The 12,874-nt window shown below is 41.7% G+C and overlaps 1 protein-coding gene across 5 annotated transcripts in view; it reads right to left on the reverse strand.

Moving 5' to 3' along the window:
* Window positions 1-1,470: 1,470 nt before the first annotated feature.
* The window catches only part of NFE2L3 (nuclear factor, erythroid 2 like 3), a 12,661-nt gene continuing 1,257 nt past the window's right edge, over window positions 1,471-12,874 (reverse strand). For 3 of the 5 annotated variants that reach the window (XM_014937650.1, XM_014937649.1, XM_014937647.1), the window contains 3 exons: window positions 7,350-7,556; window positions 5,773-5,856; window positions 1,471-4,134 (listed from right to left, as the gene is read on the reverse strand). In XM_014937650.1, the coding sequence (XP_014793136.1) occupies window positions 2,914-4,134; window positions 5,773-5,856; window positions 7,350-7,433 (1,389 nt within the window). In that variant the 5' untranslated portion in view covers window positions 7,434-7,556 and the 3' untranslated portion in view covers window positions 1,471-2,913. Of the gene's footprint in view, window positions 4,135-5,772; window positions 5,857-7,349; window positions 7,557-12,763; window positions 12,783-12,874 lie in introns of those variants that run through there. The other 2 variants (XM_014937651.1, XM_014937648.1) reach the window with 2 other exon arrangements.

Here is a 12,874-nt window from a genome sequence, read left to right on the forward strand (position 1 = left end):
CCGACTGTATGTCCTCTGTAGTATTTATAATGAAAGTGAAATTTTTTTCAATTACTGCTATTACTTGTGCGTCAGGTGCTGAAGAACGTTGAGGAAAATGTGAGAAATTTCACTTAATACTGTAAAATTATCAGGAATTGAACTTTGTCATATGCAGGGAAGATGATGGCGTTCTTTCAGTTTTATGATGGACACACTGTGTTGGGGATGAGGTTACACTACTTGTGTGGAAGAAGCAGACCCCAAAACCCACAGATGGGAATTTTGAAGGAGCTGCCAGGTTGGTTTGTTTCGGCAGCTTGACCACGGTTGTGAAAGAGCGTGATTTGCTGAGAACAGACCCAAACGGTCCACTGTGTTTTCAAGCAGGGCACGTGATGTGAGTGAAGTCTTGTGGTGGGTGGTGCTGTTGCCTTTGTTCCCTCCTGAGGGAGATGCCGGGTTCTCCTCTGCTTCGTACAGTGGGACACAGGAGGGTGTTCCTGGGTAGCGATGATTAGTTTTGCCAGAAGCTGCGCTGTCCCTTTTGATGCTTGTGTTCTTGCTTTGCAGCGAGTGTAGGTTCTGACTACTCCGACTGTATGTCCTCTGTAGTATTTATAATGAAAGTGAAATTTTTTTCAATTACTGCTATTACTTGTGCGTCAGGTGCTGAAGAACGTTGAGGAAAATGTGAGAAATTTCACTTAATACTGTAAAATTATCAGGAATTGAACTTTGTCATATGCAGGGAAGATGATGGCGTTCTTTCAGTTTTATGATGGACACACTGTGTTGGGGATGAGGTTACACTACTTGTGTGGAAGAAGCAGACCCCAAAACCCACAGATGGGAATTTTGAAGGAGCTGCCAGGTTGGTTTGTTTCGGCAGCTTGACCACGGTTGTGAAAGAGCGTGATTTGCTGAGAACAGACCCAAACGGTCCACTGTGTTTTCAAGCAGGGCACGTGATGTGAGTGAAGTCTTGTGGTGGGTGGTGCTGTTGCCTTTGTTCCCTCCTGAGGGAGATGCCGGGTTCTCCTCTGCTTCGTACAGTGGGACACAGGAGGGTGTTCCTGGGTAGCGATGATTAGTTTTGCCAGAAGCTGCGCTGTCCCTTTTGATGCTTGTGTTCTTGCTTTGCAGCGAGTGTTGATTTGTAGCAGAGTAGCAATTAAATAAATCCCCCGTGGATACCGGTTAGAACAGATGTGCTTTGCACAGCAACGCTTCACCAATGGCAAGAAATATCAGGGCCTCACTAATGAAAGTTTCTGTTAGGAATTTACTCCAGCAATTTGAGGCTGTGGCAAAACTGATAAATAAAAGATACAGACACGTATTAAAGAAATCTTTTAATATAAAATGCAGAGCAAATTGTTTGAAATGGCTGATTTCAATATCAGTAATTCAGTGCACTTTGCACTCTGAGGCAGTGCTTCCTTTTCAGAAAATACCAGTTGATGCTACCAGTTACTGTAAACACAAGTGTAAACAACAGCACGATTTAATTTATTTCTTCAAAAGGTATCATTTGGCATTTAAACTTGTATTGTGCGTACGTGTAGTTTTTGTGTGTTTGGTGCAAGAGCTTTTTTCAATATACCTGATGGTAACGTTGCTACATTTTCATCACGCAATGAACAATGAGGTTTTTTGTTTTTTTTTTTATACCACTCTTACAGGGTTTGTTTATAAAAGATATAAAAAATATTTGTTGCTATCTTATTGTTAATACTGGTAATGATTTTAGTACATTACAAACTACTCTGCCTCTTAACATTCCTTCCTTATCATTACACCCTTGTTTCTCTTTTAGGCCTTTTTCTGCAGACCTTTTTTTAGGTTATTAAATAGAAAAGGATAAGCTGTTGGGAATGAGCATGAAAGTGAACTGAATGTCTTCTTTTTAATAGCACAAATAAATAAATAAAATTGAAAACTCTTTTCTTCATTCAAAGCCACTATTGGAGTGTAACCTCATTATCCCAAGAACAGATAAACAGGGATTCAGTGCAATTTAATTTGCTTTAAAGACTTAGGGAAAATTAAGAAAAAAAAATGCATAAAGTTGAAGATACTTATTTTAAAAGCTGAAAAGAAAATGTTTCGTGCTTCTCCTTGAGGAAGGTATCCACATGGGAGGGAAAAAAGAAGGCACAAAAGTAAATAAAACACAGACTAGGAAATGATAGGAACTCATTCACCATCACGGAAGAAACTTGAGACTGATTCAATTGCAGAGGATGAAGGTAAGACAATATTGACCATATGAGTTGTAAAGGTAACTGGTGCGTTATGTTTGCTTGGAGCTGTGATGGTGAAAGCAGTGGGAAAAAAGCAATAGCTTCCAGGGCCTCTCTCCTCAAAGGAAAACTCAGAGAAGCAGAACACTCCTGAACAAATGCAAAGCATGGTGTACCTGTTAAGAATATGTAACTCCACAGTGATTTAAGGTGAAGATGAATTTGAGCTAGTTTTTCTTTCAGTGCTAAAAAAGAGTAATAAAATGTCACTTTGTATATGAAGAATCTAGTACTAGGGACTGAACCACATTTTTCTTCCATCTGTAACTTTGAGCTAAAGCTTGGGTTTTTTTCCCCTATTGATGTGTCATTTCCCTTCCTCTCCCTCCCCATCACTAGAAACAAAATTCCTACTTTTACATAGACCTATAAATGCAGTATTTGGAATTGTGCTTGTACTGATGGCCTAGCTCCTTTGGTTCTTATTAAAACTAAACATATTTCCTCATTTGCTTCTCAGATGGCAGACCTTCTAACAGATCACAATCTGCTTGGTTTGTCAGACCCTTGGATGTGCAGTCTTCCTCAAATGTAGTCTTTTCTGCTTGTGCTACTGTAGTCACTGACCTCCAGTTTTCACACAAATATCCTTATTGTTCCTTCAGGAAAAATAAAGCCTATGTGATCCTCAGCCATCTGATTTTTGTTTCTGCTCTTTTTCATTATCTTGTTTCTGTTCTGATTTGACTAAGTGTTTGGGTATGATCAAAACACTGCCATCACTACTGCAATGGATGACATACTGGCATGGGTTAACGGGTCTACCCTGGTCATCCCTCAATCTACTAAAAATGTCACGGTACAAGTTGTTTAACTTCTGCTTCAACCGGCTGATGGATCTGCTACACTGAGAGTGCTCCTTTTTAAGGCTCTCCTTTTGTGTTTGAAGATTACACACGTCTTCTTCCAAGTTAAGAATTGCATTTAGTTTGCGTTTACGACAATTCTGGGCAGCAACTTTGTTTTTCCCTCTTCGCCTGATGTCACGTAGAAGGGATACTTGAGCATCTGTGAGCTGGTTCTTTGCTAGCATAGCGTTGAAGGACTCGACAGGCATGCTCACAATTTCATCAACCGAAAATGGTATTCTCAGAGCTTCTGCACAATGGTCATTGCTACTAAGGTTTGTATCAGTAGAATTGTGGCAACTCTCCTTTACTTCGCTTGGTTTCTCCATCCACATCTGTTGATGATGCTCCGGGGTGGATGCTGCTTGACTTGGCAGCTGATTATACACGGGGTTATGGAGAAACTGCTGAAGTGTGGCTTCTCTAGAACACTCCGAATCACCTGGATTTTCCACATGGCCATATTTAGTGTGTTCTTGGAAATTGCCACCAACAGCTCCTAAGCCATGCGGAGAAACAGATTTAACATCACTGCTGTACCCAAGAGCACCTTCACTGCAGACTGAGAAAAAGGCGGTGCTGTGACCTGAATTCCAATACAGTCCCGAATCTGAGCCAGGTTCTTGAAAGAACTGAGAAACTTCTATAGGATCAAAACCTTCCTCCAAAGCCAAAGATATGAGTTTAATTTCATCAAAATTATCATCATGGGCTGTTAGGTTCCTAATATCAGCAGCTGAAAACGGCACTGTCAAATCTGAGCCGTGAAGTAGTGATCCTGGGTTTGTGATATTAGAGCTTGACTGAGGAAAAGACTCTTGCCTTTGTAAATGTCTTGTTTCTGAATTCGATTGAGTGGGGTCGTCTGTTCCTAGTAGCTTGGCATCATGAGGACTGAAACAGTGGCAAAGTGTCTGGGCCAAATTTATATGGCAGTGCGAAGGTGATGGGTCTTGGCCTCTACTAGAAGTAGCGACTTGTGTATCTTCCAGTAAACTCACCTAAAAGACAATGGGGGGGGGAGAAATGGGATCTTTTATAAAATGAATGCCTCTACATTCCACACATTCACAGAATTCCAGAATGATACGGGATTGGAAGGGACCTCAGGGGATCATCTAGTCCAACCCCCCTGCGAGAGCAGGTCCACCTAGAGCAGGTTGCACAGGAACGTGTCCAGGCGAGTTTTGAGTGTCTCCAGAGGTGGAGACTCCACCATCTCTCTGGGCAGGGAAGGAATGATGTACCATAAAGACCAGAACAACTTAAATTCCCTACTACGCTTACTGGGAGCTTGGATAACAGAAGAAAGCTTTGCCTTATTTCTCCTAGGGAGATACCATGTACTAGACCACCTGTAGTCTGTGGGACAGAGCTGGTATTTTCAATTAAGCTCTTGGGAAGCAATATTCTTAGCAAGTTAACTATTAAAAAGTCCCCCACACTGTGAAGACTTGGTACCTGGAAAAAACAAGCAATCCATTTTCAACTGATAGATTGTCACAAGATGGCACATTCTTAACAAGTTAACTATTAAAAAGTCCCCCACGCTGTGTAGACTTGGTACCTGGAAAAAAACAAGCAATCCGTTTTCAACTGATAGATTGTCACAAGATGGCAGTGCATTAATAGTCTTAAATGAAATACGCAACCATGTATTGCTATAGCTAAGTAAAGGCTACAGCTTCCTTTCAAAATTATTCCTTTCAAATTATGAAAAAAAAGCAGAGAACGCTAAACTGATGAACTCTGAAACTTGTTAGTGTGGAATCTGTTATCAAAGCTGAACAGAGGAGTAGGCTAATTTATGGGTTGGGAGCCTCTATCCAATCTAGAGATTCCCAAAACTAGGTGTTCCAGTGGTAAACGTGAAATTCCATAGAAAACACTAAAGACCCTGGAAGACTCTTACAACGGGAAGTATATCTAAGATACCCTTGGAATATTGCAAAAAAAGGAATGTAGGGAGTAGCTTCAGGGTTAGTGATTGCAGCTGTGAGCTGTGGGAGAGGAGGGAGACTCCAATTAAGGTAACAACTGGTTTTTGTGTGAAGCACAAAGCACAAAGTTTTTGGTGTGAGCACCCAGAGAGCAAACAATAGTATCAGAAGCCCAGAAAACAAGAAAAGAAAACAAAAAGGGTTTGCTGCTAATGCTGACTGACCTGATTTGCAGGGAAGATGGGTCTGTTCTTCTTGAGGGTCCTTGTGAGCACTTGATCCAATATTTATGACAACTATAATGTTTCACTACAAATGCCTAATAGCTGCCAGTGATTAATAACTCGGTGTTGCTCTAGAGAAACACACCAAGAGCTGCTGTATAAATATGGGATTAAGTTTCAGAAAGGGAATTATTAATTGAACTTATTAAGTTCCATACAACTTTGAACACCAGGTCACAGGAAAGACTGGACTTTGTACATTTCATATCCCAGGCAAGTAACTGGGAAGATTTTTCAAGTAGTGCCAATGACAGCTGCTGTAAAAGGTGGATAGTAGCATCTTTAATGTCTTCAGGTAAGTTTTACTGCATTGATTTGCTGATATATTCCTTTGGGGTTTTTTTATTAGAAAAAACAGGGTAAGTTAAATGTATTAATCCCAATGTATTAGCAATACATGTGTTTTCTCATTTACCTCTAGCATGTTTTCCATCTGCGACGACAGAAGCTGTAAACAGCCCTCTAAGGAGAGAAGGGCATCTACATGGCTGCGGTTGCTCTGTGACAGAAGAAACAGAGATACTTTGTAAAGCACAGTTATTTTACATAAAAGGAGGTAGAAATCAAAGGTAAAAATAAATTAAAAAAAAAAAAAAAAGAGGAAATAGAGCACAGCTCTGTGAAATACTGCTGCTGACCCCACCAAGTCTTCATCCTGATGGGAGACATCCCGTTGCTCGAACGAGCAGAACAGCCCCACAGCAGGAGCATCCCTACTCTGCCCCACAACAGCAGAACTGGGCTTCCCTCCTCTCCGAGGCTGCACCTACACTGCAGGAAAATCAAGTACTTTTTTCAAAGCCCAGCTGCCAGGGCTGGCAAGAAACCCAGATCTGATGTTCTCAGCTCTCTTAAGTTCTCAAGAACAATGGATGCCCTTTTCATTGTAGCTCTCGGAGAGAACAAAACCCAAAGTGCGCCCATCTCAGTTTAACATCAATAAGATTATTTCTCTGCCTCCTAGTTACAGTGCACACATTCAGATTTGAATGATCCCTTTTCCCAAATTGTAATTCTACATCTGAGCAGCAATCTTTACACAAACGGTGAAAGCAATATGATTTAGCATCCACGTCTCAAGTGGTTGTAGGCCAGAAAAGAAACCCTCGCACACAAACACAATACTGTCACCATGGAGAAAATAAATAAAAAAAGAAAACAAATTGAAAAACAGTTAGTTGCAAGTCATTTCTGTAAACTTTAGAACATTTCAACTACATAAACTATACGGGAGGGGGAAGTGTTTGTCATGTATAAGGGAATAATTTACAAAGTACTATCTGAACTCAGTGTTCCTTTCCTGCTTGGTGGCACCAACTACCAGCGTTCCCCTGCAGAATTTCTGGGGTGCAGAGGAGCAGGAGCTGGGGGTCAGGAAGGGGATTGGGGAGATGTTTTTCATCAGCTATAAGCATATTCTCTATGGGTACTTCTAGGAGCTTAGTGAAGAGGAAAGCAATTATACGAATACGTTCTTCTGAACAAAGATACATATATACACATATACGCATCACACATTGCAGCACATCAAAATTATTCTCTTCATCCTTCCCCTAGCAGACTATAGTGCTACTGCAGCTCTGCTGTATATATCCATATATATATAATCCATATAATGTACAGTAAAACATCACGATTTGCTATAGGGGTCAGATATACAGCACTGAATCTTGATTAATACCACAATCCACAGTTGTTTATGACCCATTCAGTTTAGAAGTCATAGAAACAAGTGAATATAAAACACTACTCTGATTTTTACTACACAAATTCTTGTTTATGATGTCTGTAATTAGATTAAATAAACAATAAATTATGATTTGGTTTATGTGATTCTGGATAGATGAGAGGTTTTTAAGTACTTTCTCCCTTTCTCTCTCTCAAAAGTTTTGAAGGTGGAACAGAAAAGTAAAACTGAAATAACTCAGAGCTACCTTGCAAAGGACAAGCCCAAATGAAAAGAAATTAAATATTCCTTTCAGAGCCACTTACTCCATTTCTTTCACTACTCTCTATCTCAGTGATCAGACCTATGTTCTCCCTCACTTCCTTTTCACAGTTTTCCCTTCTTCCCATTTTTTTATCATTTACTTGATTTATGTTTTCTTCCTCCTCCTCCTCTTGCAGTTCCAGCTGATCATCTCCTTGGTCTGGACAACAGTCATCCAAAGCTTCCTGGCATGCTTTCAGGTCAACATCCTAAAGACACAAATAAACCAGTGCTATTAACATCCTTACTTCAAGTAACAAGCGATGGGATGAGAAGAAACAGCCTTAAGTCGTGCCAGGGGAGGTTGGACATCAGGAAAAATTTCTTCACTGAAAGGGTTGTCAAGCCTTGGAACAGGCTGCCCAGGGAAGTGGTTGAGTCACCATCCCTGGAGGTATTCAAAAGACAGGTAGATGTGGCACTTAGGGACATGGTTTAGTGGACTTGGCAGTCTATGTTGTCAAAATTAATCTTTAAAACGCACCTTTTTTTTTTTTTTTTTTCCTTACAGCTATAGCATTTCAAATAAAACATGCACTGAAAAGTTCATTCCTGTGGCTGAATTGACTCTGTGCAGAGTTTGGGGACAGAAAGAGATGGATGTCAGTTCAGGAGTGCCGACACCTCCTCTTTCGGTGCCCAGGCACTGAACCCATCTGTGGAAGAAATGGATGTTCATACACATGGGAAACAGAATTCTTCTGATGATGTGATGTCATGGGAAGTTTGGGCTATCACTGTCTTTTGGATGTCACTTCACAACCACCAAGTTTGCATCCAAGCCAGATACATACTCAGTGATGGAATCTTAAAATAATTGTGCAATTGTGCAGGGCCAGCTAGCAGAATCCCTCACTTCTTCTTTGAGGAAAACAATCACATTAACATGTATTGTAATAGCAGCTCTGTCTCCTCATCACTTCTGTGTAGCCAATTATAGGATTTTTTTTAATCTCCAGCAATGAAATTGTGCTTAGTCATCTCAGAAGCATTTTTCAAGTTATCTTTTATCTATAGCCAGACTTCTATCAGCAGACTTTTAAAATTTTTTATTACAAGGCTGGGGCATTGCTACGGTAAGAAGGAATCACTGCTGAGGACTTTGTATATTTATAATTTTCAAAACTTTGGTATTTCAGCTTCCATAGGGTGAGTCTGTGTTATTAAAATGTGAAACTCAGTGGAATGGCAGCCAGAAAACCAAGTGGCCACACTGCATCAGTTCCATACATCCCCAGCAAAATGCTATGGCACGAGCAGAAAAGACAAACTCTCAACAGCAGCAACCATAACAAGTTAGTGTTCTGTTCTAAAAATCACAACAAATTCACTTTATAGGTTTTATACAAATGATAAACTATATAAAAACTGCAGTTGTAACAAATGTTGTACTGTTACAACTGCAGTTGTAACAAAATGTGTATTAGGTTGTTTTTTTAATTATTGCTTCATACAAAACACATTAAAAATTAAATGTAAGGAGATTTAAAAATAGGACTCTGGAGTAAAATATAATTTGAAAATAAAGTGATATAAATTTCATTTTCATTAATTCTATTAACATTTCTTTTTAAAATTATGAAAATAAATTTTATTTTTAACTGATTTTTTTAGTTGGCTTCCCATTTTTCTGTATTTTCTTTTCAAGGATTGGAAGGGAACTTTAACTTTATAAACAGTCATTTGTAACAACAAATAAAAATACAGGGCACTCATCTGTCACTCTGATGTAAGAGGTACTTTCCTTCAATGATGCCCAACACAATTTCTAGCTATTAAAAATTATATTCCAATATAGTATATCTTGTCATCTGCAGTTGGAAATGACCAGATGACTTGTTATTGCCAAATATGAGAAAATAAATTTACTTTTCTAAACACACACACACAAAACCACTACTATTTTCCTCTATGTAGTAAAAGAGCAGGAGGGGGAATTTAGTGTTCAGGACCCTGAGTAGATGGTAACGAGCTACTCGCAAACGAGTTCAATGGAGCTACTCACAGGCACGAAGTCAGCCCCATAATTAGACATTCCCAAGGTCAGCACTCGTCTTGAATTTTACAAAGAGCCAACCTAATACTTGTCCAATAAATACGAGCCATTAACATCCTCATTAATACAATTAATCATAATGGAAAACAGATAAGAAGTCAAGGACAATCACTATTAAAGACTCCTTTTGAGCTGCATGGCCTGGAAAGCTGCTGCTGCTGAGGCAGAGTACTCAGCTCCTGAATAACACAGCAAATTCATTACCCTACCAGCTGAAGAAGAGTTAAACAGTTAGAAATAGAGGAAACAGTTAGAAATATGGTATCTATAATGTAATGCCTCCAAAAAAACCCCACTTGTAAGCACTGCATTCGAATACAGAAAGTATATGGGTAAGAACCTAATGGTTCCTATGAAAATGACAAGGGCCACAGACCTATCCTACCACCAGGGGAAAGCAAAGCTTGCGAGAACTTTGGGAAGAGCCCACGCTGAGCCCTGCAGAGCGTCTGAAACCCGCACAGTTCAACTTGCTTGTGGTGGAAACCTGCCTGCAGACACCGCCAGCCTGCTGAGATCTACGATGGAGATGGTTCTTCCCACCACCATCATGAGGACAACTGAATTTCTGATGTGCCTGGTAGGATGGCTCCTTTCTGAAGAGGAACTAAGTGCTCCTGAAGCTCATAGAGATCTGTGAAGACTGTCATGGCTTCAGTTTCCCCAGGAAGTCAAAGACAACTGAACTTTTAGGTCTTTTCCTATCGATATATAGAGCTGTTGACCACTTAGTAGATGGGGAATACTTCCGACCATGAATTTTAGGATTTATTTTAGGAGTTGGGCAGCAAAAAGTTCGGCACCCATGGTTCCAACAGCGGATGCTGGCATTCAAACAGGTGCCCAATATATTGTCTGCATTTAAGGAATTAAGTGGTGCTCCCATTACAAATTCTTAAAAATAAACAAGATTGCAACCTGTTTTCTCAGCAAACTGTAAAGAGGAAGACTAGGTGGTGCACAAACACCGCTGCATCTGGAAAAAAGCACCATAAGAAATAAACAGCCCAAAGAAAAGACAAGGTTCACTCTTATGTTTTTTATCTATTTCCTTAGCAAACGTGCTCGCTGGGGCCTAAAAACTTGGTGTGGGGTATTCTGCAAATGGTAGGACCTTTCATTACTCTAGGAATTGCTCTGTTTCCTTACATGAACTGATGCATGTTTTCCTGGCTATTCAAAGGAAAAGTTTATTGGGGGTTTTCCCTCTCCCCCTGCCCAAAGATGTAACTCATGGTGCCCGTGCAGGAACCCTGGTACCTTAGTCTCAACCTCTAACATCCATGAGAACCAAATCTCCAAGCTTTGATTCTGTAGCTGACCCAGACCAGAACAGCACAGGAGCATTAAACTAATAGTTTGCTGGGAACATCCTGAACACAAAGGTTCAGGCTGACCTCAGTCTGCTGGGCAGCAAGCTAATTACAGGAACCCACCTGTTTGCTTTACTCCTGGTCAAACACAAAGTCCTCAGCCTGTCCTAACACCACACTACATATCATCCTGGTGTAGAACAGAAAAAAAAAAAAAAAAAATAGGCTGGGCAACCCCACACGGTTTGGCACGCTCTGAATTCATCTGCTTTCCCCGTCTGCAATTGTCTCCCAGAGCAGTTTTAAATACCAGAGCAGTTTTAAATACCAAGGACGAGGATGAACATCTCGCATTGTGTGGCCAGCAGCGCTCTCAGCGAGGACTGCAGCCCAACAAATCCCATTAATCCCGGGGTGGGTGAGCTTTTGAGAACTGCTAACTTTTGAGAACGCCACGCAACCCCCCAGTGCCCAGCAGGAGAAAGCAAACCACTTTCATCTGTTTACACAGGCTCCTTGTCCTGATCCAGCGTGGATAAGAGGAATGCTAAAAATAGCTCCGGTCTATTTTTACAAAAGGCAAAACGAAGGTTATAAATCAGCCGAACTACTTGGAAATCCATTATACTGTTACAATAACATTTTGACAGTACAAGTGGACTTCTTCAAACCCAGAGAGGTCACCTTTAAAACAAAGATCAACTTTTCCCTCTGTGTTTCATGTTTTGGACCTATCGTGCCCTTCAGAAGAAGTCTGGTGGAAGAGATGCTCTGTGTGTGTGCACTTAGAAGTCCACTTACATTTTTAGGTCAAGAACTTAATACTGCCTTATCTCGCTCCAATCATTCTTTCACTTAAAATGTGCTTAAGAGAGAGGCCCAGACCCACGTTTGGCAAAGAAATGAATCATCATCTCTCCACAGAAAGGAGTGATCCCTTACAGTTAGGGTGTAGAAACTAGTTTTGCAACTGCCTTACAAAAATAACCCAGCCAACACATGGGGAAATAGGAAAAAAAAAAAAAGAGGAAAAGGAAAGGAAGAATGAAAAGAACAGAAGAAAACCTAACAACCAAGACAAATTTAGTAATTATTAGTTGATACCAGTCCTTCAATTCATAATAAGAACCATCTATTGATAATGGTTCAAAGCCAGCCTGAAAAATGAACTCGGTAGTTCAACTTGGTATTTCAAAACGTACTGAACATCCGAGCCACTGAACCCTCACCCTGTTTTTTCTGTATCTCTTGTACCCACGCAGAGCTATCACCAAAGTCTCGGATCGTAAATGGCTCCAGAAAAACCAAACTCTATGCCCACTAGTGACTTAACTGAGGAAAGCAGTCCCTGTGGCTGCCAGCCCCGGCTAATCTCTGAGCTGCAGATGTGCATGGCCCCTGAGGAGGAGGAGGGTCTGAGCGGGACCGACGGGCAGTAAGGACTGTGTTCTGCATGGCCAGGGAGCAGGGAAACCAGCCATCGCTGATGGGCACCGACTGCCCCAGCACAGAAGATGCCACAGCAATAATAAAAGCAGAGATGATGAGGCTGGGGTTTAGCTCTGGCACCAAACAGGTCCCAAGACATCATAAATGTTCCTGCCAAGCGTAGTTACCAAACCACGACGTACACATGCCCTGCCCCACGGTGACGAGCCGTGGAGAAGCTGGATTTCTGCAGCCCCAGGACCTTCTTAAGCTCCCCGTGTGCCCATGCAAAGGAAACTGAGGCAATTCTGGAAGAAAACGCCACGCAGATGTGACAGTCCTGGCTCTGCAGCTGATGAGCGGCGCTGGGGCCACCCGTGGCCACCTCTGAAGGGTTTCCACCCCGTTCTGGTGCTTGGAGGGCCACTACCAGTTGAACCCTCAGCAAAAGGCTGCATGGCATTACTCCACAGCACCAACCACGAACCTGCCCCTGGCTTTGCCTTCCCTCCCCACTCCCCGAGACCCCCTCCGGGGGTGGGAGACCCCCGCGGGACGGGGACACACACCCCACACTGACCAGCCCCGCGACCACCCGCAAACCTCTGGGAGGTCTCACCTCTTCATTTTTGGAGGCTCAGATCAACTTGGCTGGGCGGTGGGGTGCGGTGGTGCCGGGGTTCCCGCAGCTTGCCCCCCACCTACACCCCCAGACCGCCCCCCCACACAC

Source organism: Calidris pugnax, unplaced genomic scaffold (assembly GCF_001431845.1).
Source record: "Calidris pugnax isolate Ruff unplaced genomic scaffold, ASM143184v1 scaffold11, whole genome shotgun sequence".
NCBI classification, from domain to species: domain Eukaryota; kingdom Metazoa; phylum Chordata; class Aves; order Charadriiformes; family Scolopacidae; genus Calidris; species Calidris pugnax.